This window comes from Oryctolagus cuniculus, chromosome 1 (assembly GCF_051225735.1).
Source record: "Oryctolagus cuniculus isolate XC-2025 breed Fujian yellow rabbit chromosome 1, ASM5122573v1, whole genome shotgun sequence".
NCBI lineage: Eukaryota > Metazoa > Chordata > Mammalia > Lagomorpha > Leporidae > Oryctolagus > Oryctolagus cuniculus.
This window is the reverse complement of record NC_142867.1, coordinates 202,273,545-202,301,278: the sequence shown is the minus strand read 5'-3', so window position 1 is coordinate 202,301,278 and position 27,734 is coordinate 202,273,545. Positions and strand designations below refer to the sequence as shown.

Here is a 27,734-nt window from a genome sequence, read left to right as displayed (position 1 = left end):
AGTTGGAGACCACGGAGGCTGATCTTTAATATCCTATCTTTCTCTGGGGGCCCAAACCGCAGCTCCCTTCTCTAAGCCGTGGATCCTGAAAGGCCATCCAGCCTCCCAGCTGGATGCAGGTCCGAGTGCAGGCTGCTGAATTTAGGAAGCACCCGGCAGAGTTGTGGGCCTCCAGGGATGCAGAGACCCCTGCGAATGTGGACGCCCGGGGCTGAGAGCCTGTCTTCAGCTCCTGACACCTCCCAGCCCCCATAATCCAGGCTCAGCTTTCGGGGAGCCCGAGGAAGGTGGCCCAGCAGGTGGAACCACTTAACAGACAGGGGTTTCATTGAGCTGTGGACGCTCCATGCTGCGAGGCCTCTGCTTGAATGCCTCTGGCAACAGGGACCTCTAAGACAGAAAGTATCCAGGTGTTGACACAGACATGCCTGGCCACGGCCACGTGGCTTAGTGTGGCCGAGCCTACTTCGGTTTACAGTGGTAAAATGAAAGGTGAGTCTTTCCCCCGCCTTGAGAGGGACTTTGAGATTTCTGCGGAGTGAGGCTGTGACATCCTACGGAGGTGACCGGCCCAGAGAAGGGCCATGGCAGCTGGTGGCCTTCCCTTGCCTCTCCTGGGTGCTCTCAACCGTGACCCCAGGTGTGCCACCCTTCCGGGTTTCTGAGAAAAGCGCCATCTGGCTTCATTAGGACACACTTGACCCTCCTCACTTTGACGACCTTGCTGGCCTTGACCGTGCCCGTCCCTCTTGTACGTCCATGTCCTCCTGTGCTCCTGTCTCCCGGTGCTACACACCACGGTGGAAGGCCAAGACCCTGAGTGTTCCCTGCTGATGCTGTGTTTGCATGCACGCTCACAAAAGCGCGTTGCGTATGTGGAGTTTGCGTCTGTGCTGCTGGGCTGTAGATCTTTTCTATCTTGTTTTTCTCCCTCAGTCCATGTTCCTAGGTGTACCTTCTGGCCGTGGCTCCTCCCTGCTTACCCCTTTGCCTGCCCATCACCTCCAGCACCAGACTGCAGCTCACCTGCGGCACCCCATCCTCCCAGACAATAAGCATCTTTATCCATGTGCCCTTCGGGATCCAACAGGGACTGGCTTTAGGACACTCCAGGAGCAGAACTGTGGGGTCAGAACTGTGTGCCCACCGACTACAAGGGCACTTCAAAGAAAAATGGAGTGAAAATACATGTTAATTTTTGGTACACAAGCATTTTGAAATCCATGCATAATGTTTTCCTGGTGTGTGTTTTCCATGAAGTTTTAAAGACCCTCTCCTAGGCATGGATTTCAACATTTTTGCACCAAAATAAACATCTTTCAATTCCATCCCCACCGACTTTTTGCAGTGCCCTTGTATGCCCCGAATCTGCCAGATCGTTCTTCAGAATGGCATCCCTGTCCCGTCTGTCTGCGTGAGGATGGCTCCCTGCCTCCTCCCCACCCCCACGTCGCTGTCTGCCAGAGCTCCCATTTTGCACATCTAAAGGTGTAAAGTAATATCGCATGATGGCTTTAAATATCACTTCTCTGATGACCGAGCGTGGACATTTCCTCCTGTTCTTGTTGGCCGTGTGTTAACTGCTCTGATCCTCTGGCCATTTTCATCTTGAGCTTGCTGTCTTGTTGTTGATGCAAGTGTTCCTTACGTAATCTAGATATCAGTCCCTTATTGGCTCCAGGCTTTGGAAGTGTCTTCTCCCAATCAGCCTCTTGCCGATAAACTTCGGGTCCTTGTTTAACCTAAGTTCTTGATTTTGGTATGGATAAATTATTTGGCCCGGATGGGGTGAGTTGTCCTATGGCCTGTGATTTTGAGGTTTCTCCAGTCATTTTTGGTCCCACCTGCATGCCAGGTCCTGGTGGGGTGCAGGGGTGCTGGATAGGGAAGCTACAGCTGGGGAGCTCCCAGTGCCATGAGGAGTAGACCCAGGGCAAGGGGAGGCACAGGTGGCTGTGGCCTTCAGAGGAGGGACCCTTAGCTCCACCTGGCAGGATCTAGGAAGGCTCCCTGGGAGAGGTGGCATCGGAGGGGCCACCTGAGGGACCATAGGATTCAGTCAAGAAGAGGAAGAAAAGGGTGCTCTGGAAGAAAATAACCCATTGTCTCCGACCTGAGTCCCCTCGGGACTTAGCTCCTGCCTGGGGCCGGCTTGCCCAGGTGCTAAACAAATCTACCCTTGCAGGGCTGTTGTGCCCCGATGGCATTTGGCGAGTGTCCATCTGGCATGTCAAAAATCTCCCGGCCGGCGCCGCGGCTCACTAGGCTAATCCTCCACCTGCAGCGCCGGCACCCCAGGTTCTACTCCCGGTCAGGGTGCCAGATTCTGTCCCAGTTGCTCCTTTCCAGGCCAGCTCTCTGCTGTGGCCCGGGAGTGCGGTGGAGGATGGCCCAGGTCCTTGGGCCCTGCACCCGCATGGGAGACCAGGAGAAGCACCTGGCTCCTGGCTTCAGATCAGCGTGGTGTGCCGGCCGCGGCGGCCATTGGAGGGTGAACCAACAGCAAAGGAAGACCTTTCTCTCTGTCTCTCTCTCACTGTCCACTCTGCCTGTCAAAAAATAAAATCTCCCAACCAGGATCAGGAGCCTCACTTATGCAGAGAGCAGCAGTGACGAGGAGGATGCCCAGAGCCCTTCTCTGCTCTCTGCTGCCCTCTAGGAGTTGAGTGATGTAGGGTGTCTGGGCAGAGCCGGCACCGGGGAGCAGGTTTCCGCTTGGAATGAGGAAGGCTCCAAATCAGCGGCACATTCACTGATCGGGAGGTGGAGGCCACGGAGATCTCCCCTGGGGCCCAGCCCTGGGGAGGTTCCCCGGCAGTGAGATGCCAGCAGGGGGCAGGACTTCCCCAGGGCTGTTCACAGGGGTGACCGCAAAGCCAGCGCTGGCTCTCAGTGTCCCATTTCCCCACCCACAGCTATTTCCGGGGCCTAGTTTGGGTTGCATTCGGGAGTGGGCAGGGGTGGGGGTCCTAGAACTGAGCACATGGATGGAGTCTTGAGTTTTACGCTCTGATGACGTGGTCTCTGTGTGCTGTTAGCAACAGCTGAACTGCAAAGCGCCCATCCACCTCCCTCACTAAGAGCCAGAGTCCAGGGAGGAGAGCAGGTGTTTGGCAGGTGGGGTAGAGCCTGTGTCACAGTGGACCAGCCAAAGCGTAGGTTGGCAACCCTGTCACTCATTTGTCCTTCTGCCTGGGGTGTGGAAGGTAGGAGCAGGGTGAAGGACATCTCTCAGGAGGGGACAACGCCCCCCGAGCCCCCGCTGGGCCGTCCCATGTATGCTCCCAGACCATACGCACTGAATGTTTCCCGTCTGGACTTTCAGGAAGCCAGATGTTAACCACCAGGACCTGTTTCCTTTGCATAGCATCCAAAATCCAAAATTTGAATTAAGGAATGTGACTCTAGAGAGCCCGTTTTCTTTGTGCGTGGTAGGAAGGAGCCGGCGTTACTCTGCAGGGAAGGGTTCTGTTTGTTTCGCCAAAGCTCTGGGAACTGGACCATGTCAGCGCTGAAGGCCCTCAGCCCAAGCCAGGGGTTCTCAGTGCCGGCCACATCTCATATTGGCTCAGGGGACTTTTGAAAGTACTGCCGCCGGGGAGCCACCCCTTAAACCTTGGGGATTCCAAGGGCACGTGTTCTAATGTGTTGGGGCTGGGCATCTGTATTTTCTAGGAGCTTTGTAGGGGACTCCAATATCTAGGCAGGGCCGAGAACTAGTGGAACTGCTGTGATGCAACCTGCAGATGGAGAAACTGAGGCACAGAGAAAGGCAATGGCCACACTGCAAACCAGTGACAACCTGCAGCAAGGCCAGGGAACAGGGAGGCCAGCCAATGACAGACCCAGGGCTATAGCCCCTCTCCCTCTGCTCAGAACCCACCACCCCTGATGCACAGTCCCCTCTTGCAAGTCCCAGGCTCCCTCCGGATCAGGGTCGACATGGTTTGCATGATGCCGTTAACAGGGAGCCTCTCAGGGTCGACACCCAGCAGGTGAAGGGAAGACCACAGGGGCCCTGGGTGCAGTGCAGGGCTGGGACCTGTGCTGCCTGGGACAACAAAAGCAAGGCCTGAGGGTCTGCTCAGGAATCAGAAGACCTGAACACCCCCGGGAATGGCTCAGGTGTGCTCCAGCACCCTGAGCCTACAGCAGCAGCTAGGCCGCTTAGAGGGGAGGAGCAGCCTCCAGGCAGGCTTCCTGGAAGAGGTGGGTAGGGCTTGGCCATATTGATTGGTAGAGGGAAGAGAAAGCCACAGTGGAGGGACCATTGTGGGGAACGGACGGCAGTAAGGAAACAGAGCGAGTGTTTGGGGACCTAGCAAATAGCTCAGTTCCTTTTATCATGAATAAAATATCTACAGTTTCTTGGACTCTCTCTGTGAGTTAGGCCTCACACAAGGAACATCGCATTGATTCTCTTCCTTAACCCTCGTAGCAGCTCGGCAAGTTCCCAGTTTGCAGTCAGAGTCACACAAGGGCAGAGATTGGGAGGGTTTGAAAAAAAAAAATCTCTGTATCTCCAGCTCTCAGCACAGAGCCCGGCACATGGCAGGTGCCCAGGAATGTTTGTTGACCAAATGAAGTGATTAATCTAGGCTGTCCAAGGCCGCCTTGGTCAAGGATTCTGGAATAGCCATCACCTTCCACCACCACCGATACTGCTGGTTGAAGGATTCGTTACTACGAAAGACCTTGGCCTAGATCCAGCATGCAATAGGTGCTCAATAATTGTGGGCTTAATGACCAGCGGGCCTGTTCAGTGTAGATGTGAAAAGTGCAGGTGCCCGCTCAGTGGCCGAGGGTTACCCCCTGCCCTGACCCATGGGAAGTCTCCGCCCTTCTCTCTCAGCCCGGCTGGGTTGTGCCTGGTTCAAGGTTTGCCCTGAGCATTAAGTGCAGGAACTTGTGAGGCCCCTAGGAGGCGTGGTGGTGGCCACAGTTGTCGTGGGAAGGCCAGGCATGTGAGCTGGGGCGCCACTTCCCGGCCCCCCGGATTTGCCCCCAGCACACTGCATAGTCCATGTGCTGCCTCCCCACGCCGAATAAATAAATCAGCGCCGCCTCCTCTGAGCGACGGGAGCTGACCAGGGCATCTGCTGGGCACAGGACTTCAGACGGCCGGCACAGGGATGCTGGCGCCCCAGCAGAGTGTGCTAATGTGACATTTGGGAGCCAGGGGAACCCCGGTGAGCGACAGCGTGCTGCCCGCCCACCACCACTCCAAATGGCAAGGACCCTGGCGGGGAGAAGGAAGTGGCTTTTACCACTCCTGTAGCTCACCCCCAGCAGGCGGAAGTGTGGCCTTGGGGATTCCCTGATGGGTTTTCTGAATGTTCTTCAGGGACCAGCAGCCACCTGCATTCTGCAAAGCAGCTCGCTCTGAGCTGCTTCATAAGCTCTGAGTGCTTTGCTGGCCGGAGTCTCCGGCTCCAGGGGCCCAGCCGCACCGTGTGGGCACCCTGCTTGTTAGGGGCAGTGGGCTCGCCTCTCCGTCCCTGTTGCTTTCAGGAAGCACAGGTGGGGCTGTGGAGTGGGCAGCTTACCATCCAGGCAGCTCAAGGCCAAGGAGGACCAGAGGCTATGGAAAAGTCCAGGGTTTGAATCTGAGCTCTGCTTTTGGGATTACAGGGATCCTGGTCAAAATCCCAACCTGCCCATCCTTGTCTGTAAGGGGGCGCTGAGACCACCTGCTCCACACGCTGTTGGAGCTAAACGAGAAACTGTGCATGAAACAGCACAGATCCCGGCCCCGTGGGAACCTCCCTGCCAGCTCCCCGACCTTGCAAAGCCTGATCTGCCCAGGACTCTGGTCTAGGCCCACACACCCTGCCCCTCCCTCTTATGCCCACCTTCCCCAAATCTGCTGGCTTAGTGGTCACCAGCATCCCCCACTGAGCCCTGCCTGAGAGTCTCGCCGTCCCAGTTTCTTGATGGCATGTGACATGGTGGCCAGGTCCCTGGAGGAACTGCGCATGTCCTTGGCTTTGCAGGTGCCCCTCTCTCCTGGCGTTCCGGCCTCTCCTCTGTCTCCGTCGAGAAACCTTAGCTCTGCCCGCCTGCAGCTTGTTGCTGTGCTTCGATCCCGCACTTGCTGCTCTCCTCCTCCCAGCGGCTCACTTTCCCTGGGCCCTGCTCCGGCTCCCAGCTTCCACGCCAAGGGCCCGACTCTCTTCCCGCAGCCCGCTCCCCTGCCCTGGGCTCCGGGCTCCAGCACACCTGTACCTCGGGGATACACAGGGACCTTGGGCTCAGCACTTTCAGAATAGAACCATCATCTCCTTCTCATTCACTCCCTCTTGGGTTCCCCCACTCAGGGAATGGTGGCTGAGCCCACAGGTCACCACTCCAAAGCCCCCCTATTTTTCTCCTCTCATTGGGTCATCCGGTTGTCCTGATTTTGCTTGGAAAAAAAAAAAGAACCCTTTGTAAAATCTGATCCCCCACCCCACCACCTCAAATCCTCCTGCGGTGGCCTGGGCCATTCCTGATCATCTGCACCAAAACAATGAGGGCGAAGGTGCATTTGCATGTGAACACACATGGAACAAGTCGGGTGCACACCAAGGAGCCCAGGGCAGTGAGGGGCCCTGCCCACCCTGCCCCAGCAGCCCACTATGCCTTCTCAGAGAGGCTGCTTTCACCCGAAGTGGGTGGCAAGAAGCAGCTGCCAGTTGGTGAGGTGCTGTGAGAGGATGCCGCAGCTCAGCTCGGCCTGGGGGTCTGCTAACCAGCAAGGGCATTGGAGTGAGCAAAGAAGCCTTTGAGGGTATGGCCAGGGCCTGTGAGGGGAGCAGGAGCTGGGCTGAGAGCGCCCTGATGTGAACCCAGGATCCCCATCTAACAGCCACTGTGTCTTGCTCTCTGCAGACAGCAGGGAGGTGAAGGTGGGAGAGTACAACGCGGTGGCTGACACACTGGAGATCATCAATGACACCATCAGGTTCCAAGGTAAGGCCGGTGGGCTCCTCGAAGCAGGGGGCCCTCTCCATTGTCTGAGGACTGGGGACGAGTTCAGAGTGCTTGGCTTCATGAGACCTAGGGCACATCCTCCAGACACGCACACACGCACTGAGACAGGGTCCCCGTCACTCACTGCCCCCCCGCTCCTGGGTGGGCCCCAGGAATTTGCATGGAGTCTGAACCATTGAAGGCATTGAGAATTCTCATAGAATGTAGCCTGGTGACATTTTGCACTACCTCCTCCTGTAAAAAGCAGGTGGTTGCATTGTCAACAAGTCCCCTCCTCCCACTGCACTTCGGGGAAGACCATACCCCCCCTTCTGCTAGAGAACTCCTCCGCGGCTTCTACAACCAGGCCAGTGCCATCTCCCCTGTGCAGCCTTCCTTGACTGCCTCCCAGCAGATCCAAAGGCCTTCTTCCCTTTGCTCCCAGTCTTTTGTCTCTGCCTCTCTTACAAGCCCTGTCACTTTGCATTGACATTACTGGGTGACTGCATCACGAGCCCCTGCCTCGATCCTGTTTAGCTTTGGATTTCTGACACCAGCTGGGATCCAGCACATGATGGATGGAGATGAAGTGATATTTGGTGGAAAAAAAATGAATACTCAACCAGATGATGGACAAGTGGTGGGGTAGATGGATGGGTGGCCAGGTGTGTGGATGGGTGGGTGGGTGGATAGATGAATGGATGGATGGATGAGCTGGGTGGAAAAATGGGTGGGTAGATGGGTGGATGGACAGATGGATGGATGGGTGGGTGGATGGATGGATGGATGGATGAGCTGGGTGGGTGAATGGGTGGGTAGGTTGCTAGATGGATGGATGGGTAGATGGGTAGATAGATGATGGATGGGTGTCAGCCTAGTCACTAGATGAATAGCTCACTGAGTCAGAAAAAAAAATTGGGGCCATCCGGCTTCCCTTATGGAGTCCTTTCTTAAAGGCAAGACTGCCCACCAGAGACGGCCCTTCCACAGACCCTTTGGTCAGGCCTTGCTTTGTCCCTGTATATCCACTCATCTATGGGATTTTGCTTCGAGAACACACAGAGGTGCAGTCAGCCTCCCAGGGTGGCTTGTGGTGTGGTTTCCATGCTCCAGTGGACCCGCCCACCACCTGAGGGGTGCTCACCAAGCACAGAGCCACAGAAACCCCGTCCCTGCAGAGGGTGACGCCCCAAAGTCACAAAGCCTGCGAGGGGCATGGGTCATTGCAACTGCCAGAGTCCTGATCCCCAAGACAGGCCCGGCTGCTCCTAAACCCGAGAGAGCAGGTGTACTGAACAAGGTTTCTGGGTTTGCAAACTGAAGAAAAGATTTAAACAGAAAGAAAAGACACCCAACATAACTGACAGGAAAGCCCAGATTTGTGGGGAGGAAATACGGACCAACACCAGATCAGTGGCTCCGTAAGCAACAGGGCACCAGGTGACTGTGCTCAGGCCCCACCTCCTGCAACTCTGAACCTCCCCCGCCCCTGGAAGGTGGACAGCCAGTCCCCGAACCAGAGCCCAGTGAGAGCACCCCCACAGTCAGGGCAGCGCCCAGCTCCCCCACACACCTCTGCCTGGCCTCAGTTCTCATCCTCTCTCCTGGACCCCTGCACCACCCCTCAAGGGCTCTGCCCCTCAGCAGTGTTAGCCCCCCTCAAGTCCATTCTGCCCTCGAGAGCCACAGCGCTGTTTGTGTCAAGCCGGACTGAAGACACGCCCCGGTCTCTGCTCGACCCCACTGCTCCAAGTAGGGAGCCTTGCTCTGCGCTGTGGCTCCAAGGCCTCCATGAAGGAACCCCTCCCCACTTCTGTTGTCCTCTCTCAAGTCTCCCCTGCCCGTGCTTCTAGTTCCCCAAGTACTGAGGCGCCCGCACACCTGTGCTTATGCTGTGTCCGCTGCCCGGGATGCCGCTTCCACCTTGGCTTCCTGGTGAACAGCCAGTGGCTGCACTCATGTTCCAGTCTCCGCTCTCGCTCATCTTCTCGGGGACTGTTTCTGGCTCCATTGGGGGAAATGCACTCTGCCCCTGCCCCTTGCTTCCTACTCAGGCCTTCCTGCACCCAATCCCTGGGACCCTACTGTCAGGGGAGGCAGCTTGCATGGAGCTGGGCAGATCTGAGTTCAAATCCTGCCAGCTTTGCCACTTCTTATACACAAAGGCTACCAGATACCTAGAACACGGTTGCCTCCTCTACAAAATGGGGATAATCTGATCTGCCCACGAGAGGGCAAGGGAGAAAACCTCCGTCAAGAATTCAGCCTGCAGCAAACGCTCAGTAGGTGTGGATGCTTCTTAGTGTGTTCTCCTGTTTGTATGGTCAGTGCAAAAGTCCCTTGAGGGCCGGACTGTGTCACATCCATCTTGGTACTGTTGGTCCCCACATCAGGCCTGACAGGTGGAAGATGATTGTGAGTGGTGATGAGTCATCGTTAACGATGATGAGAGGATGAATGGTGAGGAGTGGAAGCCCCTGAGTGAATGGACTGGGTGACGAGCGAGAAGGCGGATCCAGGCCTGGCCGTGACTGACACCTGTGACAGACCATCCCCGTTTGGTTTCCATAACGTGCACGTTGCAGCAGAGCCTTTAAGGGGGAGGAGTAGTGGAGGGAGGAGGAGGTGTCCCCAGGACTGCTCTCGCGTTTGGGAGCCCAAAGGCGCCTGAGCCAGCCTCCTGCAGCCTGGATGTGTGCTGGAGGTGGGAGGAGTGGATACCGAACTGTTACTTCCAGCGCTCTGGGCCAGGTGCCGGCCCTCGGAGTCACTCCTGTCTCTGGAAGTACTGAGAACTTCACCTTGACCGTGCCAGCAGCTTCCTAGCTGTTTCGGAGCCCGACATCTTCCCTAGATGTTGTGGATAGCTCAAACTCTTGTTATCCACTAAATGTTTCCAAACACATTTGAACTGGCTGGCAGAATCTTTTACACACAGATGTTCAGGGGCATTCTCTACCCCTGCTGCCACATCTGCTTGGCCCTCGCTGCTGTGCTGGGAACAGAAGCACACCCAAGGCTGGCACCCATGGTTGGCCACGGGATCTGCAGGATGCTTGGTGGGGCTCCCTGGCTGCTGGCTTGGCCCAGCAGCTGGCTGACTCCACACAGCCCCACTGGAAGGAAAAGGTCTACTGATTCACAGTTCCACTGCAGAAACCTGACCTGAAATAGCGGCCAAGAAAAAAAGGGAGTTTGTGGGAAGCCAAGAGAGCGCCTGCCGTCCTCCTCCCGAACCAGCCCCTACCTGGAGAAACTAACAGGGCAGTTCCGCCACTGTGCAGACGGACGCATTTTCCCCCAGACCCTGCATGGGGTCATCTGGTGCCCTGCAGAATGAGCGAGGCAGCTCTGTAGGCACGTGGAGACGTGGAATCCTGCCTCCCTGTCCAGTCCCAGCACAATACAGAGGGCAAGGTAGCTGTGCCTCCCGCAGTTAGCAAGTCTTACGGAAACAGAAGAGCTTGTATAACGTAATGACCTTGAGACAGCAATCTGCAGGCAGAGCACATGCGTGTCACCGTGCAGTGACGGGCAGGGGGCCACCCCGCTGCTGACTGCTCATCTGTCCTGTGTATGTGTCCGAGCAAAGTCCCCGAGACCAAAGCCAAGTCCCTCACCCCCAGTGGCACCCAAGGGGACCCACCCAGCCAGCCCTGTGTCTTCCAAGCCTTATAAACTCTTGGGGATAAACGGTGATGGTTTCTCAACAGCATAATTAGACCAAATCAGATTCTGGTCTTCTAATGGCTATTAAATGCATCACAAATCCCTTATTGAATCTATTTAGAGAAAGAAATAAGTCCTGGCTCAGGCTCCTGGCTGGGTAGGCCAGCCAAGCGCTGATGTGCCTTACATGGAGTTTGGATGCAGGGCCCTGGCCACATGTCGAGGAAACTAAGGCAGAGGTGCTCTGGGGCTCCCCTGAGTGTCTTCTCCTCGGCTTCCTAGGATCCGAACCCCCAAAAGACAAGACCATCATCCTGGAGCAGCTGCGCCAGATCTCCCTACCTCTCTACAGCATCCTGTCCGCCCTCACCATCCTGGGAATGGTCATGGCCAGCGCTTTTCTCTTCTTCAACATCAAGAACCGGAATCAGAAGTAAGCAGCCCCTTCCTCTGTGCCAGGACCTTGCTTTGCGGGTTGATGAGCCTCCCGGGCAAAGTGTAGGAGCACCCGTGCCAGGCTGTGGGGCCAGCGTTGCCCAGAGTGTGGTGCTCGGGTGCTGGGGTGTCGCAGGTGCTGCAGCCAAGCAGGGCTGTGGAGCCCACAGCAGTCTATGGTAGGCTGAGGCCAGGGGAGCCTGGGTAAGGTGAGGGTCCCTGTCCACAGGCCTTCTCAGAGCTTGGCAGATGCTCGTACACCATGTGATGGAGCAGAGACTGAACACAGACCCCTGAACTTCTCCCCTGGCCCCTCAGCATCTTGGGGGTTCACAGCTGCTGGGGTTTCTGAGTCCAGTAGCAGGGACTCCCATGGGTCCGCAGGCCATAGCCCAGGAAGCCCCTGCTGTACGTTAGCCCTCTCCACATTACAGATGACAGCTCTGAGGCTCTGGCCATGTGAAGCAGGGCCTGGCCCCTGCATTTCTTGTCTTTTTTATTTTTTTGTAAGATTCATTTATTTATTTATTTATTTGAGAGGCAGAGAGAGAGAGGTCTTCCACCTGCTGGTTCACTCCCCAAATGGCCACAATGGCCAGAGCTGAGCCAATCCGAAGTCAGGAGCCAGGAGCTTCCTTTGGGTCTCCCACGTGGGTGCAGGGGCCCAAGCACTTGGGCCATCTTCTACTGCTTTCCCAGGCCATAGCAGAGAGCTGGATCGGAAGTGGAGCAGCCGGGACCTGAACCTGTGCCCATATGGGATGCCAGTGCTGCAGCTACGCCACAGTGCCAGCCCTGCATCTCTTGTCTTGCTCCCCATCTCCTTCACTCCTCCTTCCCACCCCACTGGAAAGAGGCGTGCTCTGAGTTCCTCCGCTCAGCTGTGGGCAGCACTGCCAGCATGCCAGGCAGCGGTGTTTACCAAGCCAGCCAACTTCTTCAGTTTCCATAGCAAATCCCTGACCCCAGCCCCTTGCTGTGCCAGGGACAGGTTGAGCAGGGCTCGGTGCAAACGCCCACGTGGCGCGGCCTCACAGGCTGCCCAGGATGAGCTCCATTCCGAGGGACACTGTCTTCTCCCTCTCTGCTTGCAAAGGAGGAGCGTGGGGGCCCCAGGCTGCTGTGGGCTGTGGGTTGGTTGGTTTGTGTCTGGGTTGCTTTGTCATTCTTGTTGTCTTGGAAGCAATTCCTTAGGTGGAACCTATTTCCTAAAGAGCAAAAACGTTGTATTCACCTGTTGGTTTTATTGTATTTATCCCAGTCCTGGCTCCACTGCCGATCCCAGCTCCCTGCTAATGCACACCCTGGGAGGCAGAAGGGATGGCTGCGGTGCCTGAGTCCCTGCCCCCCACCCAGGGCAGACCTGGCTCCTGGCTCCGGCCTATGCTAGACCCAAGCTGTTGTGAGCATTTAGGGGCTGGACTAACATGTGGGAGATTCCCGCCCCCCTTTTCTTCCCTCTCTCCCTCTCTGCTTTCAAATACATGAAAATAAATCTAGAAATACGAACTTGGAGCACTGTTTACATACTCTGTCCAAGCCTTACGTGATGGCCGTGATGGCCATACCTATTAGCACCCGCCCAAGGCTTGGGCATGCACTCAGCTCTTAATGAGCGTGCAGCCGCCTTCCTGCAGGCCTCAGGAACTCCCTCACAACAGCAAGCTGCCCTGTCCCACGACTGGCCCCTTCCATGTCTTAGCTACCCCATTTTGGCCTCCGGGGGGAAATGACTGTCGCTCCCTAACCAAGAGGTAGGTGCCAGTGGATTTGTCGGCTGACGTGGCTGTTGGAAAATCTGCCAAGAGATAGGAGGTGAATGTCTCCGTACTTCCAAACCCCTCCTCCTCTCTGTCTTCCTAAAAGCTCCGCATCCCTTAAGGCCCACCTCCTCCAGGAAGCCTGCCCCCACTCTCGGTCTCTCCTGTCCGCTCCACGTCTGCTGTGCTGATAACAGTGAAGTCATTTAGCAGTCAGTTCATGGTTCATGCAGGGACTTCCGGGAACCCAGTGTCTTCCCAGCTTCTCTCGGGGGCCCCAGGCAGTGTGATCAACTGACCTGGTTTCCCGGGTGACGGAATGGCAGCGTGAGTGACTTGCCAAGGGTGCACAACTGGAGAGTGGCTGAGGCTAAGCTCTGGGCCAGTGGCCCAGCTGGAAAGCCAGCGCGTGGTCCACCCCGAAAACAGCACAAAACCAACAGCACGCTTTCCGTCTCTCCATCCCTTGGACGTGTACATGTTTAAAATGTGAAGGATTCCTAGGGCAGAACGATGCAGAAGCCAAAGTTTGGGGGAAGCTGACCAGAATTATCATCTGCAAAACAGGATCTAGGCTGTGGGGCACCTGCAAACCTGACCCTTGATTGTGCGGGGGGAGCCAGGGGCCTTCAAAGGGAGCCTCCAGCCTGCTGACGGCCTCGCTCAGACCTGGCTTGCAGGACAGCTGGGAGCCACAGCAAGATTCCTGAAGAGAGGAGCAGACGAGGGTGTGCAGTTCAGGAGTATTAAGAATGCCCCCAGCTGCAGCCTGGTGGAAGTGGGGTGGGGTGGGGGGCATGGGCTCCACTCTGCGCCTCTCGTACCTGGTGGCTGGGGCTTCCCGTCATGCGTGTGACACTCTCTGTCCCAAGCAGCGGGAGCTTCCCCAGCGCTCAGAGGCTCCCCATGCACATCCACTCTGCAGGGACCTCACTCAGAACCCCGCAGTCTCACCCGCAGACCTCCTTGGTATGGCCCACGTGGGGCAGGGGAAGGGGCGGGAAACCTCCTCCCTCACCGTGGAAATCAACTTCAGTGCAGAATTCTTCGAATTCAGCGTGAGTCCCCATCTCCACGCACAAAACCTTGTTGACTTAAGGCTTTGCGTCAACCACTGATTCCTGGGTAAAGATGCTGATGTCTCTAGAGAAGTGATGGGGGGATTTGACAAGAGGCGGGAAGATCAACAGTTAGAAGCCTGCAGATGTTGGGGCGCGGCAGGGGGAGTGGAGGAAGCCAGGGCTTGCGGTTTTCTGGCCCCTCTGATCCTTGGTGACATTGCAAGCAGCAGGTGTTTGCAAAGCCTTCGTTGAAGGACAACTACATGGAAAGGTCTGTGATGGTCTTCCCCCTCCCCCTCTCTCCCATCAGGCTGATAAAGATGTCCAGTCCCTACATGAACAACCTGATCATCCTTGGGGGAATGCTGTCCTATGCATCCATATTTCTGTTTGGCCTCGATGGATCCTTTGTCTCGGAAAAGACCTTCGAGACGCTGTGCACTGTAAGTCGCTCTGCGTACACCCGCTGTCTATGACATAGTGGTTCCTTGGTGACCTCAGCCACCAAACACACACATCTGAGCCTGGGAAGACACAAGCAGGCAGGCAGGGCGCCTCCCGCTCAGCAGCTCTGCAGCGCAACGGGGAAGCGCGGGGTGACTTTCACACCAAGACAGGCATCGCCCTTGCCTGTAACGTTTCGATACTGGGGCTCACAGGCCGCGGAGAAATCACGGGATAGCATAGGAGAGGGAGGACAGCGCACCAGCAGCCAGAAACACACCAGCAGCCAGAGTCAGGGCCGGGCCTCGGGAAAGACACAGGCGCTCCCGCGGTCATCCCCGAGCGTGGTGAGAGACGCGTGCTCGGACCACTTGGAGCCATTCATAAGAGCTGTCATTGTTATCGTCTAGTTCAGCCACATTTCTCAACCATTACTTCTCCTAGTCGCAGCCCTCAGCAGTGTGATTATTCTAGGCGTTTTGTTCTACTCACCTCTTCCATGAAATTTTAATGCTGGAGCTATGCATTGTGTCTGTCTGTGTCCTGGCTGTGGACCTATGGTCTCTAGATGGAAAGAGTGATGTTTTCACATTCAGGAACCAGCGCTTGTCCCCTAGGGGGGCTGTGTCATCCCAGTGAGAATGCATGCATTTAAAGGAAGCCCAAACAATGTGATGTGCTCACTGTATATTAGAAAACTTATTTTAAAACTTAATTAACATTTGAAAAACTTCAATGCCCGAACAAGTGCCCTTTAGTTAATTATTTGTTAAAGGAGCTCATGTGTTAGCTGTTCGCAACCAGGAGGAGCTAAACTCTCAGTTGAAAGAGCCTCCTTTTCCAGAATGAGGTGACCAGCTGGGAGGTATTTCTAGATTTGGGTGCCTGTGATCTCTCAGAACTGGGTTAGCCCTTTGGGTCTTTTTGTTCTAGATGCAATCGTTCATCCACTTCTCCTCCTGGAGGGCCAGACCTGGTGGGGTCAGTGAAAGCACCCGTGTGGTCTGGATTCCTCCAAAAGCAGCCTTTTGCCTGCTGCTCTTTTAAGGTGATGAGAGCCATGATTTTGCAAAGCGGTCATTTTGATTCTGTTTATTGCACCAAAGTCTCCATGTTGCCCTCTGCTGGGCGACGATGGTGGTGAGGAAGACAGGGGGAGGATGCGTGGCTACCAGCCATGCCTCGGACATCCAAGACTGTGTCTGGCCCTTGTTCTCTGCAGCGCACATGGAAAGGGGGCAAGCCCAGGGGACCCAGTGTGTGGGCTGATGCTGCCGCCCCGGTGCCTGGTTAGATCAGACGGTGATGCGGGGTCCGGGCTGTCAGTGTGATCACTAACTTCCACATGACATGTCCAGCATGGGAAGTGTCTGCCAATGCACGCTTGTTCTAAAGTTCCCACTGTCTCACCGAGAAGTGCCTGGTCAAGTCCCGGGTACCTGGAGGGGTAGGAAGGTCGCTAACCCTCCTCTCCCCAGGTAGCCCAGGAAGGCAGGGGGCAGGTGCTGGTTCCCCCAGGGCTAGCTCTGTTCCCTCTGTGCATGCAGAATGTTGTCTTCCAAGCTTGGCACTGCCCCTCCTGCTTTTCTGCCCTCCTGGGAGCTCAGGGGGTGAGTACAGGAGAGGAGAGTCCCGCAGGTTTCTGCCGCAGGTGCCAGGAGTCAGCTTCAGAGACGCCAGGCGGCTCTGCTCGCCAGTCCCTGTGGGCTTTGTGCCCACGAGTGTGACCGCCGATGGCAGCTGGTGGAAGCCGTGCAGGTGCAGCGGCACGGGAAGTCTGTTAAGTGCCCCTACCCCCAAGCTGCAGCATCCACGTGACACTCGTACCCCGCCTTGCCTCGCCATTCCACGGGCATCATCTTTTTCTGTGGTCAGCCTTCCTAGGCAGTGGTGAGGCCTGGGTAGCGGGCTGCCCCTGAGGAAGTTAAATGAGAGGGAAAGCAAAGATTGCCCTCTGCTGTCTGTGCTACTGAGGGCTCCAACCTCCTTCCTCTGGTATGGATGACACCGTGCTGAGGATAATCATGACCATGGCACATCTCATTTATGCAGCGCTCTGATCACCCCGTGGCAGGCATCCCGGAGAGGTGGGCGGCCTGCCTTTGCCCCCAGCTGAGAATCACAGCCGTGAGCCTCTGTCCTGGTTCTGCCCTGGCCCCAAGCCCTCCTGGGCTACCTCCTGCCTGGCTCCTCATCACAAGCTGCCAGCCACCTGACAATGCCCCCAGAGAGCTCAAGTTCGAGCCTTCGGTGCAGAGAGACCCAAGGCAAACACGGAGAGCCGCCCAGCCCGCAAAAGCCTCCCGCTTCCAGGAAGCAGCCTGGATGCCTCGCCCTGTCCGTGAGCCCAAGGCTGCTGGGGCACAGGTGCTCTCTCGGGTTTGACCTGGATTTTACAAACGCTGGCTGACGCAGGCTGGGAAGCAGGAGCAGGGACATCCCCCACACATGGGCTTGTCTCTTCCTGAAGCCTGGCATTCTATTCTGGGAGTCGCGCTGGTTTGTGTGAAGGGAGGCTGTCCTGGGAAGCCTGCGACAGCAGTATGAATAAATCATAAAGCACTTTACAAATCGGCTTGAGCTCCGAGCGCGAGGGCGCAGGAAGCCGGGAGGGCCTGCCTCTCCTCACCCCTGAGAATTCATTTATTTGCATCAGGGCTGTCTCAGAGGCTGCGCAAAGGGGAGCCCGTGTTCATGACTGCGGGGAAAGGCATAGATTAACTACTCCGGATTGAACTGGGTCAGCACATATGTGTCCATGGGTGAGCTCTGGGGTCGTTTACTGAAATAAGTCCCAATAGCATCTGGGTAGAGGGGTGGGAGGCTCTTGAATTTGGAGACTAAATACCAGTCCCACTCCACCTGCCATTGCAGGCCTTCAATTCTGCTCTCTCGGGGCCCAGAAGACCCCCAGTAAAGCCCCACCAACGGGGAAGCAGGGCTGTAGGACCAAGTGAGCGCAGGTCCGGGAACAGCAGTGTGGATTTGACAGTGTGGTCAGCTCCTATGCTGACCAGCTCCTGGCTGGGACAAGTGACTTAGCCTCTCTCAGCCTCGGTTTTGCCATTGGTGGAGTGAATGTGGCGCTAGTGCACCTGCAGGACCCCTTTGCAGGCTAACTGACAATCAGACAAGCTGCCGGGTGTACAGCCTGAGTGTGGGCTGGAGGGCCGTGGCAGGAGGGCTAGGCATCACCAAGTAATTCCCAGAGTCCCACGCGGTACCAGGGCACTTCCAGAAGGCCATGGAAAAGGCAATCAAGGTTATCTTGGTGCAAAAATGTTTGAAATCTATGCATAGCTTTTTATAATACGTGTCAGACATGAACTTTTGGAAGAGCCCTCCTATTCTGTAAGAAATCTGAGAGCATACAGGACAAGGTCAACCAACAAGTCGCCCTCAGGTGGAGTACGGTGTTCATCACAGTTTAGTCTTTTTTTTTTTAAGATTTTATTTATTTATTTGAGAGGAAGAGGTACAGAGACAGAGAGAGACAGAGATAGAGGTCTTCCATCTGCTGGTTCACTCCCTAGATGGCCACAGTAGCCAGAGCTGGGCCGATCCAAAGCCAGGAACCAGGAGTGGTCTCCCACATGAGTGCAGGGGCCCAAGCACTAGGGCCATCTTCTGCTGCTTTCCCAGGCCATAGCAGAGAGCTGGATCAGAAGTGGAGCAGCTGGGACTAGAACCAGTGCCCATATGGGATCCTAGTGCCGCAAGCGGAGGCTTAGCCCACTGCACCACAGCGCCAGCCCCATAGTTCAGTCTTTTGCTGCCACTTTTCCCCCTCTTGTAGTTTTCAGCATAGGAACTAAACACAATGAATAGCCAGGAACCCCACCTTGGGATGAAACCTATGACTTTCATGAGATGAGGCCCTGCAGGGTGCTCAGGGCCACGATAAGGGCACTAAGAGGCAGACGGGAAAGAGTGCAGGTGTGAGCCTGCATACATGTGCACACACATACACAGAAATGCACACATGTGCACATACACACGCATGCGCACACATACATACACACAGATATGCACACATACATACAGACGCATGTGCACGCAGATACGTGCACACACATGCACGTGCATGTACACACTGAGACACACACATGCATACACTCAGACACACACACACACACACATACACACAGCTTCTTCAGTTACACTTGGTGCCCATCCTGGGTCCCTCTGACCCTTTCTAGAATCATCCCAGCCTGTCCATGCTGGTTTCAGCAAGGCGTGCAAACAGCTCCGGCTCCATCCCCCCCTCTCTGGACACTGCGTGGGTAGTAGAATCACCATAGCAACGGGGGCCCTGTGGGCACAGCCTGGAGGATGGTGCTGGGCGTGGGCCCGAGCGCCCAGTGCCAGGGAGAGGGAGTGCCCACTCGCAACCGACAAGCCACCCTGGCTCGGGTCCCCCAGTGCTCTCCTTGCAGAGGGAAGAGAAGGGCTGTGCTCTTCCTCGCGGAATGGTGGCAGAAACCCCAGCTGGAGCACGAGGGCCAGGAAGGCCCTGAGCAGAGAGGAGGAGGAGGTTCCCCGGGCACCTGCAGGCCCCGGGTGGCCTGCCTGGCTGCCCAGTCCCAGGATGGCTGGGGGCAGGGCGGGTGGTGACAGCAATTCCTGCCGACTCCCCGACCTGTGCCCTCGTGCAGTTTGGTAGCATCTGCTGTGACTCGCTGACAGCCTGCTGCCTGCCGGGTGCACCTCACCGGCCGGGCCCCACAACCACTGACAATGCCAGGTCGCTCCAGAACTGGGTCTGCGTTGCTAGGCATCAGGGCTGCAGTGGAAACGAGCTCTGTTTGATCACAGAGACAGCCGAGATGCTTTTAAATAATACATATTTTTAAAAACTTTTTCTTGGCTGACTTATACCAGGAAAGCAGGTCAACTCAGCTCTTAGAGGTCTGGCAAACAAATTTTTTAAACTGAGATAGAACTCACTGTAAATGCGGCCCTTTTGGCCCCAGCTGAGGGTACCGGATCCAGCTGAGGGTACCGGCATTTAAAATGCTTGCATCCAACATCCGAGTGCCTGGGTTCACTTCCCAGGTGTGCTGTGACTCCTGACTCCGCTTCCTGCCAGCGCAGGAGGCAGTGGTGATGGCTCAGTACTTGCGTTCCTGCCACCCACGTGGGTGATCTGGACTGCGCCCTTGGCTCCTTGCTCCAGCCCTGGCCCAGCTTGGGCCAATGCTGGCATTTGGAGTGTGAACCAGCAGATGGGATCTCTCTCTCTCTCTCTCTCTCACACACACACACACACACACACACACACTCACCCTCTCACACATACTCTCTCTCTCCCTCCCTCTATCTCTCTGCCTCTCAAGTAAATTTTTTTCAAAAGTTTAAAGCCCAATATTTACAAAAATATAGACACAAGTGGCTTTAGAATACTTGTTAATTCACTTTTGATGCATTCCTCAGAGTGTGTTAGAGTGCCCAACACAGAAAAGAGAGGGAGGGTCTGTAATCAGAATGCTTGAGTTCAAGTCCCAACTTGCTGGCTGTGTGACTTTGAGTTGCTTAGCTTCTCTGTAAAATGGGAATAATAGGGTTGTGGGCATTGAATGAGGTCATAAATGAAGACATCCCAAAAGGCTTGTGGGACTTACAAGATCCTGCACGTTTTCCATGAACATCACAAAGACCGTCCCTGTGTGCCTGTCACACAGTAAGACGAAGTCAACGTTAGCCGTTATCACTGTGGACGCGTGTGTGCTGGGGCAGCACCAGGGGCATCGCTCACCTCTGCACACTGAGAGAGACTAGAAGAACGGGGCTGCTGCCCGTCCATTTGGTGCAGGTGCATCCTCAGAGACTCTCCCTGCTCTGCTGGAACTGGGCTGGAGCTGGAGCCAGGACCTGCTGAAGTCAGGGCCCAGCCGATCCAAACCCCTCTGCCCTTGGTGCTGGAAGGCGCTCAGGGCAGCCTGCAAGGAGGAGAGGATGCCACTGGTGCACCTCTGAGCAGGCTCTGTCCGCGGAACCTGGGGTCAGAAGGCAGCTTTGGGCCTCCCAGCTGCTTCCGCTGCTGGCGATCCCAAACCCATCCTTTAGGTTTTTATTTTAAAAAAAGAAAAGTCCTTCCCACGCTCTCTGGTTCCTATCTGCCCCACCCCCCTCAAAGGGGCGCTTCTACCTCCAGGCTTCTACCCGCACACACACTGCTGCTCTTCATGCACCTGGGTTCCCTGCATTGATGACACTGCAGAGTCAAGCTCAGCACATCTGGGTCAGGCGGCCTGGGATGCTGCATTATTCTAGCACGTGCCCAGGGAGTCCTGTGTGCCCAGACCACACTTAGGGGAGCAAGGAGAAGGCTGGGATCCATATGTGACGTCGGCATTGTGTCTGGGAGACTTGGCAGGGAGGAGATGTGGGCGCACCAGAAGCCTGGTTCCCTGAGCTCCAGCTGTGGGAGGGCCGAGCTCCTGGGCGGGAAGACCCTGGGCATGACCCTACCCTTGAACTTCGGGATGCAGGACATCCCCCTCACATCTGGCAGGGTGGGTTTGGGACCTCTGGGTGGACAGCCACTGGGCAAGGATGGGGTCGGGGGCCCAGGCACTGGACTGGGAAGCATGGTACCCTCTCCAACCCTCCCGGAGATTTGAGGATTTTCTAACTCTAACTAAAAAGGTAAAGGCTACCAAAGAACACTCACTCAGTCTCCCAGGAGACTGAAGTCCAGTTGGAATGAATGAAAGGTTTTCAGTTAAGAGGCCACAGGTCTGTGAGTGCTTCTTTGCTCGGGGGTTTCTTTCCGCAGCTGTTGAGAAGTAGAACAGTGTGCGTGAGGGTTGGGGGCGACTTCAACATGTGACTCCACGTGCTCGTGGTGGGCCATGGTGAAGCGCTTTGTGGGTTCAGAACCAAGTGGAAGCCTGGGCCAGGGGCACCCATGGGGTGTGATGGTGGCCTGGCCTTTCAGGTTCAGACCAATTGAGGGAGGTGGCCCCGGGCACTGGTGCTAGCGGGCCTGCATGGGTCAACTGGAGGCCACCTGGTGTTCAGACCCTCTCTGGACCGAAGTGGCCTCCCCATGCCATCCCTCCAGGCCAGGCCATCTGGCTCCCCCATTGGGAGGGCAGCACCCAGGACTGCCCAGACTCTCCCTCTACAAGCCAGGGCTGCCCTCCCCCTACCCCCATGGGCCACTCCAAGCCCTGGTCCTCGCCAGCACATACATTCCCACTGTTAGTTTCTTGGTCTGGTACACGTCCTGCAGGCACAGAACTGGGCCACGTGCATCACTGCCCTCAAGGAGCTGGCAGTGTAGACCAGCAGGTGTAAGCAAACCCCCCCCCCTTGCACTGTGCTCTGTACCTAGATAGAGACAGGCCTAGGGAGGGGGTAATGGCCAGAATCAAGAAAGCCTTAAAATAGGGAACCCCTCCCCGCTTCCCACCGGGCGGGCTCCAGTTATTCCTGGAAGTCCTAAAGGATGCCTCTTGCTTGCTCGCAAATGTCATGGCAACCGCCATCACCATGGCAAAGCCACCCAGTCCTTCCTTTCATGCCCTCAGCCCACTCGTCCACAGAGCTCCACGGAGTCCATCCCCACCCCACACCCGTGCCTCCCTTCCGTGCCCACCCAGCTGAGGAGGCTGCACTTCCGGAAAGCGCCCAGCCTCCAGTCCTGGGGCCTCTTTCCTTGCTCCATGTTGTTCTGTCACCTGCTCCAGGTTGCCAAGCACAGTGGCGCGCTTGGTGCACTGCACAAGGCCTTTGGCATCCGGAGTGGGTGGGAGCTGCGTTTCAGCCCACAGCCGGCTCTCTGGCTCTGCTCTGGCTGCCAGGTGGAGCATCCAGGAGAAGAGTCTTTCAAACAGACCTGGAAGGGGTACCTCTTGGCAGCCCCGCCTCCTTTCCTGATTTGCTTCCAAAGCCCCTAAGCCGCCCCCTGGCCTTGCCTGGGGCCCCTCCCCGCCTTGTGCCGGAGTCTTTGTGGCCCCTGAATGGCTTCCCCAGAAAGGCTTTGCTGCGCTCCAAAGCCAGGGAGCTTTCCCTGTGCATCTCCCTTCCGCTCTGCAGAGCGTATTACCCAGGCCCTGGGGAGCTCAGGCCCCTCGGTGCTGGGTGACACCATCTTCCCCTGGCCCAGCGGAGGCCTGGGGCCTGCTCCCTCACGGCTGGGTCTCCCTTCTCCCGTTCTCACTGTCAGTCACCAGGAGCGAGCGTGCAGCGTGGCCTCAGAGGCCATTTGTGGGATCTTTGGACAGTAAGGAGATGGCTTATCCCCAGCGTCCAGCCCGCCTCTGGGGCTTCCTCCTCCCTCCACCCTCCCACCCGCAGCCCTGCAGGCCTCCATGGCGATGAGGAGGCCAGCGCCCAGCAGCTCCACGCCATTCGATGGAACAGACTGACAAGCTGCTCCCCAAAAGAGCGTTCAGAGGCTCCGCCCCGCCGGCCCCCACTCACAAAGCCCAGCGCGCGGCCACCTGGCCTCCTCTCTCCATTCTCAGCCTTGCTCTACTTCCCTCGCTCTCCCTTCTCACTGCTGAGTCTGAGCTGGGCTGGGCTCTGCCCCATGGCTGCACACGCCCCAGCAGTTGGCAACGGGCACCAAGTAGACCTTCACATCTGAAGGGTGACCATGTCGCAGCCCTGGGGAGCAGAGGTGACACACTGCTTGTCTTGTGTTGGTGACACGGTAGAGATGACATGGGGACCAGAATCCCTGGGGCCCCTCAGAGCCTTCTAGGTCTTCTGGCCTCACAGAGCCACCAAGAAGGGAGGGAGTGGGCAAGGCAGCCAGTGCAACCCCCTCCAAGCAGGAAATGACCGCTCAGCCTCCTGGCAAGGGGCTCTCCAAGCCTAGCTCGAGTAGGTGGGGTGACGGGGAGCTCACTACTTATCAGCATATTTCCACGGCTGGGCCCTTGAAGCCATAAGCTCAGCCCTTTTTTGCTATCATTACTGCAGCTCTGTCTCCTCTGTGGTCTCCCTTTCATGTGCTCACCCAGCTCAGTTGGCATGTGTCTGGTGACAAAGAACTCATTACCTCCTAAGCCAGCCTGCACAGCCTGGTCGGCTCCTCTGGAGACATACAGGCAGGGGAGAGGCCGACGGTGGACATGGCATCCAGGCACGGGCAGCACAGCTCAAGGGCAGGTGATGTGAGGAGGAGGAGGAGGCTGGGACCGCCCTGCAGGCCAGGGGTGCTTCCAGAGCAGGTGGCCCACTAGTGAGGGAGACAGGGCGAGGCTGGGCACGGGAAGTCCCTGATCCAGGCCCGGCGCCCTGAGCCAGCATGCTGTGGTGTTGCTTGGCGTGGGTGTGCCACTCTCTGCTAAGAATTTGGAATTGAACCTGAGGGCTTTGGGGGACAGGGAGGGATTAAGCCTGGGGAGACTTGGTTGCTGAAGAGCAATGGGGAGCAGCAGATGGATGAGGGGAGAGGCAGGGAGAGCAGCTGCGGGCGCCTGCTATGGGCTGGTGAGGGGCGGCAGGAATGTGAGAACAGAAATCCGGTCTTGGCCAAGAACCGGGGACTCGCCGGGCCGCCTTTCACCTAATCCTCGCAACCGCTGTCCAAAAGCCACAGCCGTTCTTGCTGCCCCTATTTCACAGAGGAGGCTCAGAGAGGGGATGTGACCGGCACAGGTTCACAGCAATAGTGCGTGACAACGCGGGGGACTCGAATCCGAGCCCCAGCTGCAATGCCAGCCTAGAGCGCGCGGTGTCAGACATGAGCTGGCACCACGGTGAGAGGGAGGGAGGGAGCGTGCTAACAGGAGACAGGGAGCCCTCGCCCTGGCCCAGAGCAGCCCCAGTGCAGGGCTCAGAGTCCCTGCAGGTGTGTAGGTGGGGCTCAGAAGCAGACCTACCCCTCAGAGCTGGGGCAGGGGGAGAGGCTGTGGGAGACGGGCTTGGATTGAATTGGGGAGGGGAGGGCAAGAGCCTGGGTGACTGCCTGGTCCCTAACGTGGGTGGCAGGTGCATGGTGGCACCAGCGTCTGCGTCAGGAGTAGCAGAGCAGTCCAGGGGAACAGCTGACAGCTCCACTCTAGCTGTGGAGTGTGAAGGTTCATGGGATCCCCTAAGTGTCACCCGGACTCCAGTGACAGTGGCAGATGCTGGTCTGGAGCTCAGAAGACAGGCGGGCTGGGACAGGGACACGGGAGTTAGCAGCATGGGTAGTGCAATGGGAGCCAGCGAGTGGAGTGATAATCCACAGAGAGAGAGAGGCTGGGCCTGATCCCAACTCCATTTCCATCCCACATACATGGGGAGCAGTTGGGCAAGAACTCCAATCCCTGTGCAGAGGCCTCGCCCAGCAGTGACGCTGGGCAGAGCTGGCCTGGGGTGGCCGGCCGGGCTGGGGCTGGGGTTGGGGGTGGGAGTCCCTCTGTCCTCTCTCACGGTCTTTGTCTGCTGTTAGCTCACCACTGTCGAGAACTGGCTCCAGATGGGAGGTGAGCAACCCAGGATCGTGCAAGGTGATCCAGTGGGTCCCGGGGATCCTGCTGGATCCTTTTGTATGGAGAAGACACTAGGGCGCCCCAAAAGGTTCGTGGAAACATGTCCTATGAAAAATGATGCGTGGATTTCAAAACTTTCTATACCAAAATACACCTGTCTTTTGGCTTCATTTCTCCATGAGCGTTTAGAAGTCCCTCATATAATGGCACTCATCTGTTGTTGTTGTTGTTGTTATTTTTTATGTAGAAAATAAAAACTGAAGAAATTGAACTTCACTGATATGTAAGATAGGACTGACCCCGGGCCCAGGGTTAAGTGGGGGCGTCTGGCAGTCCAGGGCAGGGACTCGCCTGAGGACACAGTGGATTATGGCAGGCAGTGATGGGGCATGTGTTGGGGGTCCCCAAGACAACCCCCAGTTCCGTGACTCCCTGGGCACACAGCCGTACTCAGAGCTGTGACTTTACTACAGCAGAACAATGCAAAACAAGATCAACAGGAAAAGGCCCCTGGGGCTACAGCCCCGGGACATCAAGCAGGGGAGCCCAGCAGAGTCCCACGGGGTGCAGTGACATCCCACGGGGTGCAGTGACATCCCACAGGGTGTGGTGACATCTCATGGGGTGCGGTGACATCCCACAGGGTGCAGTGACATTCCACGGGGTGCAGTGATGACACGCGGGAAGTGCTGGCTCCCAGGGAGGCCCACTAGAGTCTCAGTGCCCAGGCTTGCTGCGGGGGGCTGCTCATGAGGACCCCCTGCCTACCAGGAACTGAGTTCCATACTTGCAAGAGACCAGCAGGTGCTCAGCAAAACCATGTGGCCTGCACACCCCAAGTCCCGGCTCCCAGACACGGGCCCAGCACCACCTTTTCAGGCAGGGCTTTCTGAGGGCACCAGTCTTGGGTGGGCCGTGTGCACCCTCCCTGGGCAGGCGTTCCTAGCTGCTCTTTGCTCCCTGTGCATGGCAATATACCGCCATCTCCAGATGCCAGTTTGCATTTACAGTATTATGCCCAGACTAAATTAATTAACTTGTATTGTTGAGTCTTTGTGAATTTAGCCCTCACAAAATAGACAAGTGGCCAGGAAATGATTGTTTTAAAGGAGACAGAAGCCAGAGCAAATATTAATCATGCTAAACACATTGGAGTGACACTTCTCCTTGAAAGAGGAGACCTTGGTCAGGCACATAATGAGACAAAATGGGGGCTATTTTCCCATCCTTTTGAAATGTCCATGTTCTAGACAAAAAGTGTATGGAAAAATGGGATTACAGGATAAGTCTGTTATGGCACAAAAACATTTTGCAGTCCATGCATAGTTTGTTCACAACATACATTTGATGTGAACTTTTCGAAGGCCCTGTGCGTGTGTGTTTAAAGTTGTTTTTCTGGTAGGCAACCATCATCAAAACCCTTGTAGACCATTGATCTTAATGGCCGTGTCAACCAACTCATCCTTAAAGTGCACTGTGATACCCCCTGGGAGAGTGACCTGCGGCCAGCTGAGCCTGGCCCTCACACAGCTGGCTCCCAGGCATGGATGAACCTGCCTTGGGTTAAGGAGATTCTATGGGAAGAGGGGACAGTGGATGTGGTGGCTGGGGGCTGGTCCAGGACAAGGCACTGAGTTCCAGGCTCACTCCAGAGCTGTGTGGCCAGAGTACAGGAAACATCTTAAAATTCTAGGCCTCAGTTTCTCCATCTGCAAAGTGATTTCCTCACTCCCCTGACGGCTCCCAAAACTCACCCTTGTTTTATTCTGTACATTGTCCCTAGCCTGAGGATACTTGTGGAATGAACGGGTGAACAAGTGAATGACGGAGGGTGTCTGGAAGGTCCCAGGCGGCCCTGACACTGAGAACGTGTGACCTGGCCACTGCACGAGGCCAGGTCTGAAGTCCCAGTGACTGCTGCTTCCCCAACCCCGCTGTTTCTCCCGCATTTTTATGTTATGAGATGTGCGCTAATGTGACCATCCCATGCCCTCTCTGAAGCACTGGGGTTCATTCTCCCCTTGTTTTTGAAATGCAAACCAAATAAGAAGAAAGCCGAAGGCTCACTGCTCGCCTGTGCCGCGTGGGCACTCCCACCTCCCACGCATTTCCGAGCAATCACAGTGGCGGTGCTGTGCTCCTTTCGCCTCTGGGGGTCGCTGTGCCATCTGCTCAGCGACCCGCATGGAGGTGGGAAGGGTGCTGTCCCTGCAAGCCAGGGAGCTGCGTTGCTGGGAAGGCAGGGGCCGGGCTGGGAACGTGTCTGGGGACTTCCTAACTGCTCATGGCAGCCTGGCCTAGAATGGGCTGTCGAACCCACGTCTAGCCAGCCTGACCTGTCCACTGCTGCCCAGCTGCCTCCCTTTGCCCGCTGTCTGTGTGTGTTTAGCGGAGCAAGAAATTCAGCCCAGCAAGGCTGAGAGAGAGAGCAAGGAGAGGCCAACACCTACAGCTGGAGCTCCTGGCGCACATGGCTTTTGTTTCCCCATGAGCAGGAGGCCCCAGAACTCGCCCAGGGCCCAGCCTGGAGATCTGTGCATCTCCCGGGGATTAGAGAGTGTCCAGCGCAGCCAGGGAGTGATGGCCACAGGGACTGGACAAGCTGGAGCCCCCAAGGCCTAACCAGTGATGGCCGGCTCAGCCCAGCCTGCAGGGACTGGGTCGTAGGCTGCTGTAGGGCTGCCTTTCCCTGGGGAACAGGTGAGAGCTGGCCAGGGCCTTAGTCCTGAGCAGGGACCCAAAGCCGCTATGTGGGCTCAGCTGCCTGGCTGGCCTGGTGCTGAGTGAGCAGACTCCTGTGGTCACACCGGGTGGTAGCAAGCACGTGGCCTGCAGGTTGTGGGAGAGGCTGGGCAGCAGGAGGAGGGGACGGCCGCGAAGGCCAGGGCACTGGTTCTTCCCCTTGCCCATGCCCCTGTGCCTGGCTCGCTCTGAGCCATGGGTGCCTTGAAGGGAGGACTGGATTCTCCCACCCCTCTGTG

At 56.7% G+C, this 27,734-nt stretch overlaps 1 protein-coding gene across 1 annotated transcript in view; it reads left to right on the top strand.

The window, feature by feature from the left end:
- GABBR2 (gamma-aminobutyric acid type B receptor subunit 2) overlaps window positions 1-27,734 on the top strand; it is a 368,126-nt gene that overhangs the window by 275,780 nt on the left and 64,612 nt on the right. Inside the window, exons 9-11 of the mRNA XM_051843712.3 lie at window positions 6,871-6,951; window positions 10,903-11,053; window positions 14,187-14,319. Coding sequence (XP_051699672.3) covers window positions 6,871-6,951; window positions 10,903-11,053; window positions 14,187-14,319 — 365 coding nt within the window. The remainder of the gene's footprint in view (window positions 1-6,870; window positions 6,952-10,902; window positions 11,054-14,186; window positions 14,320-27,734) is intronic.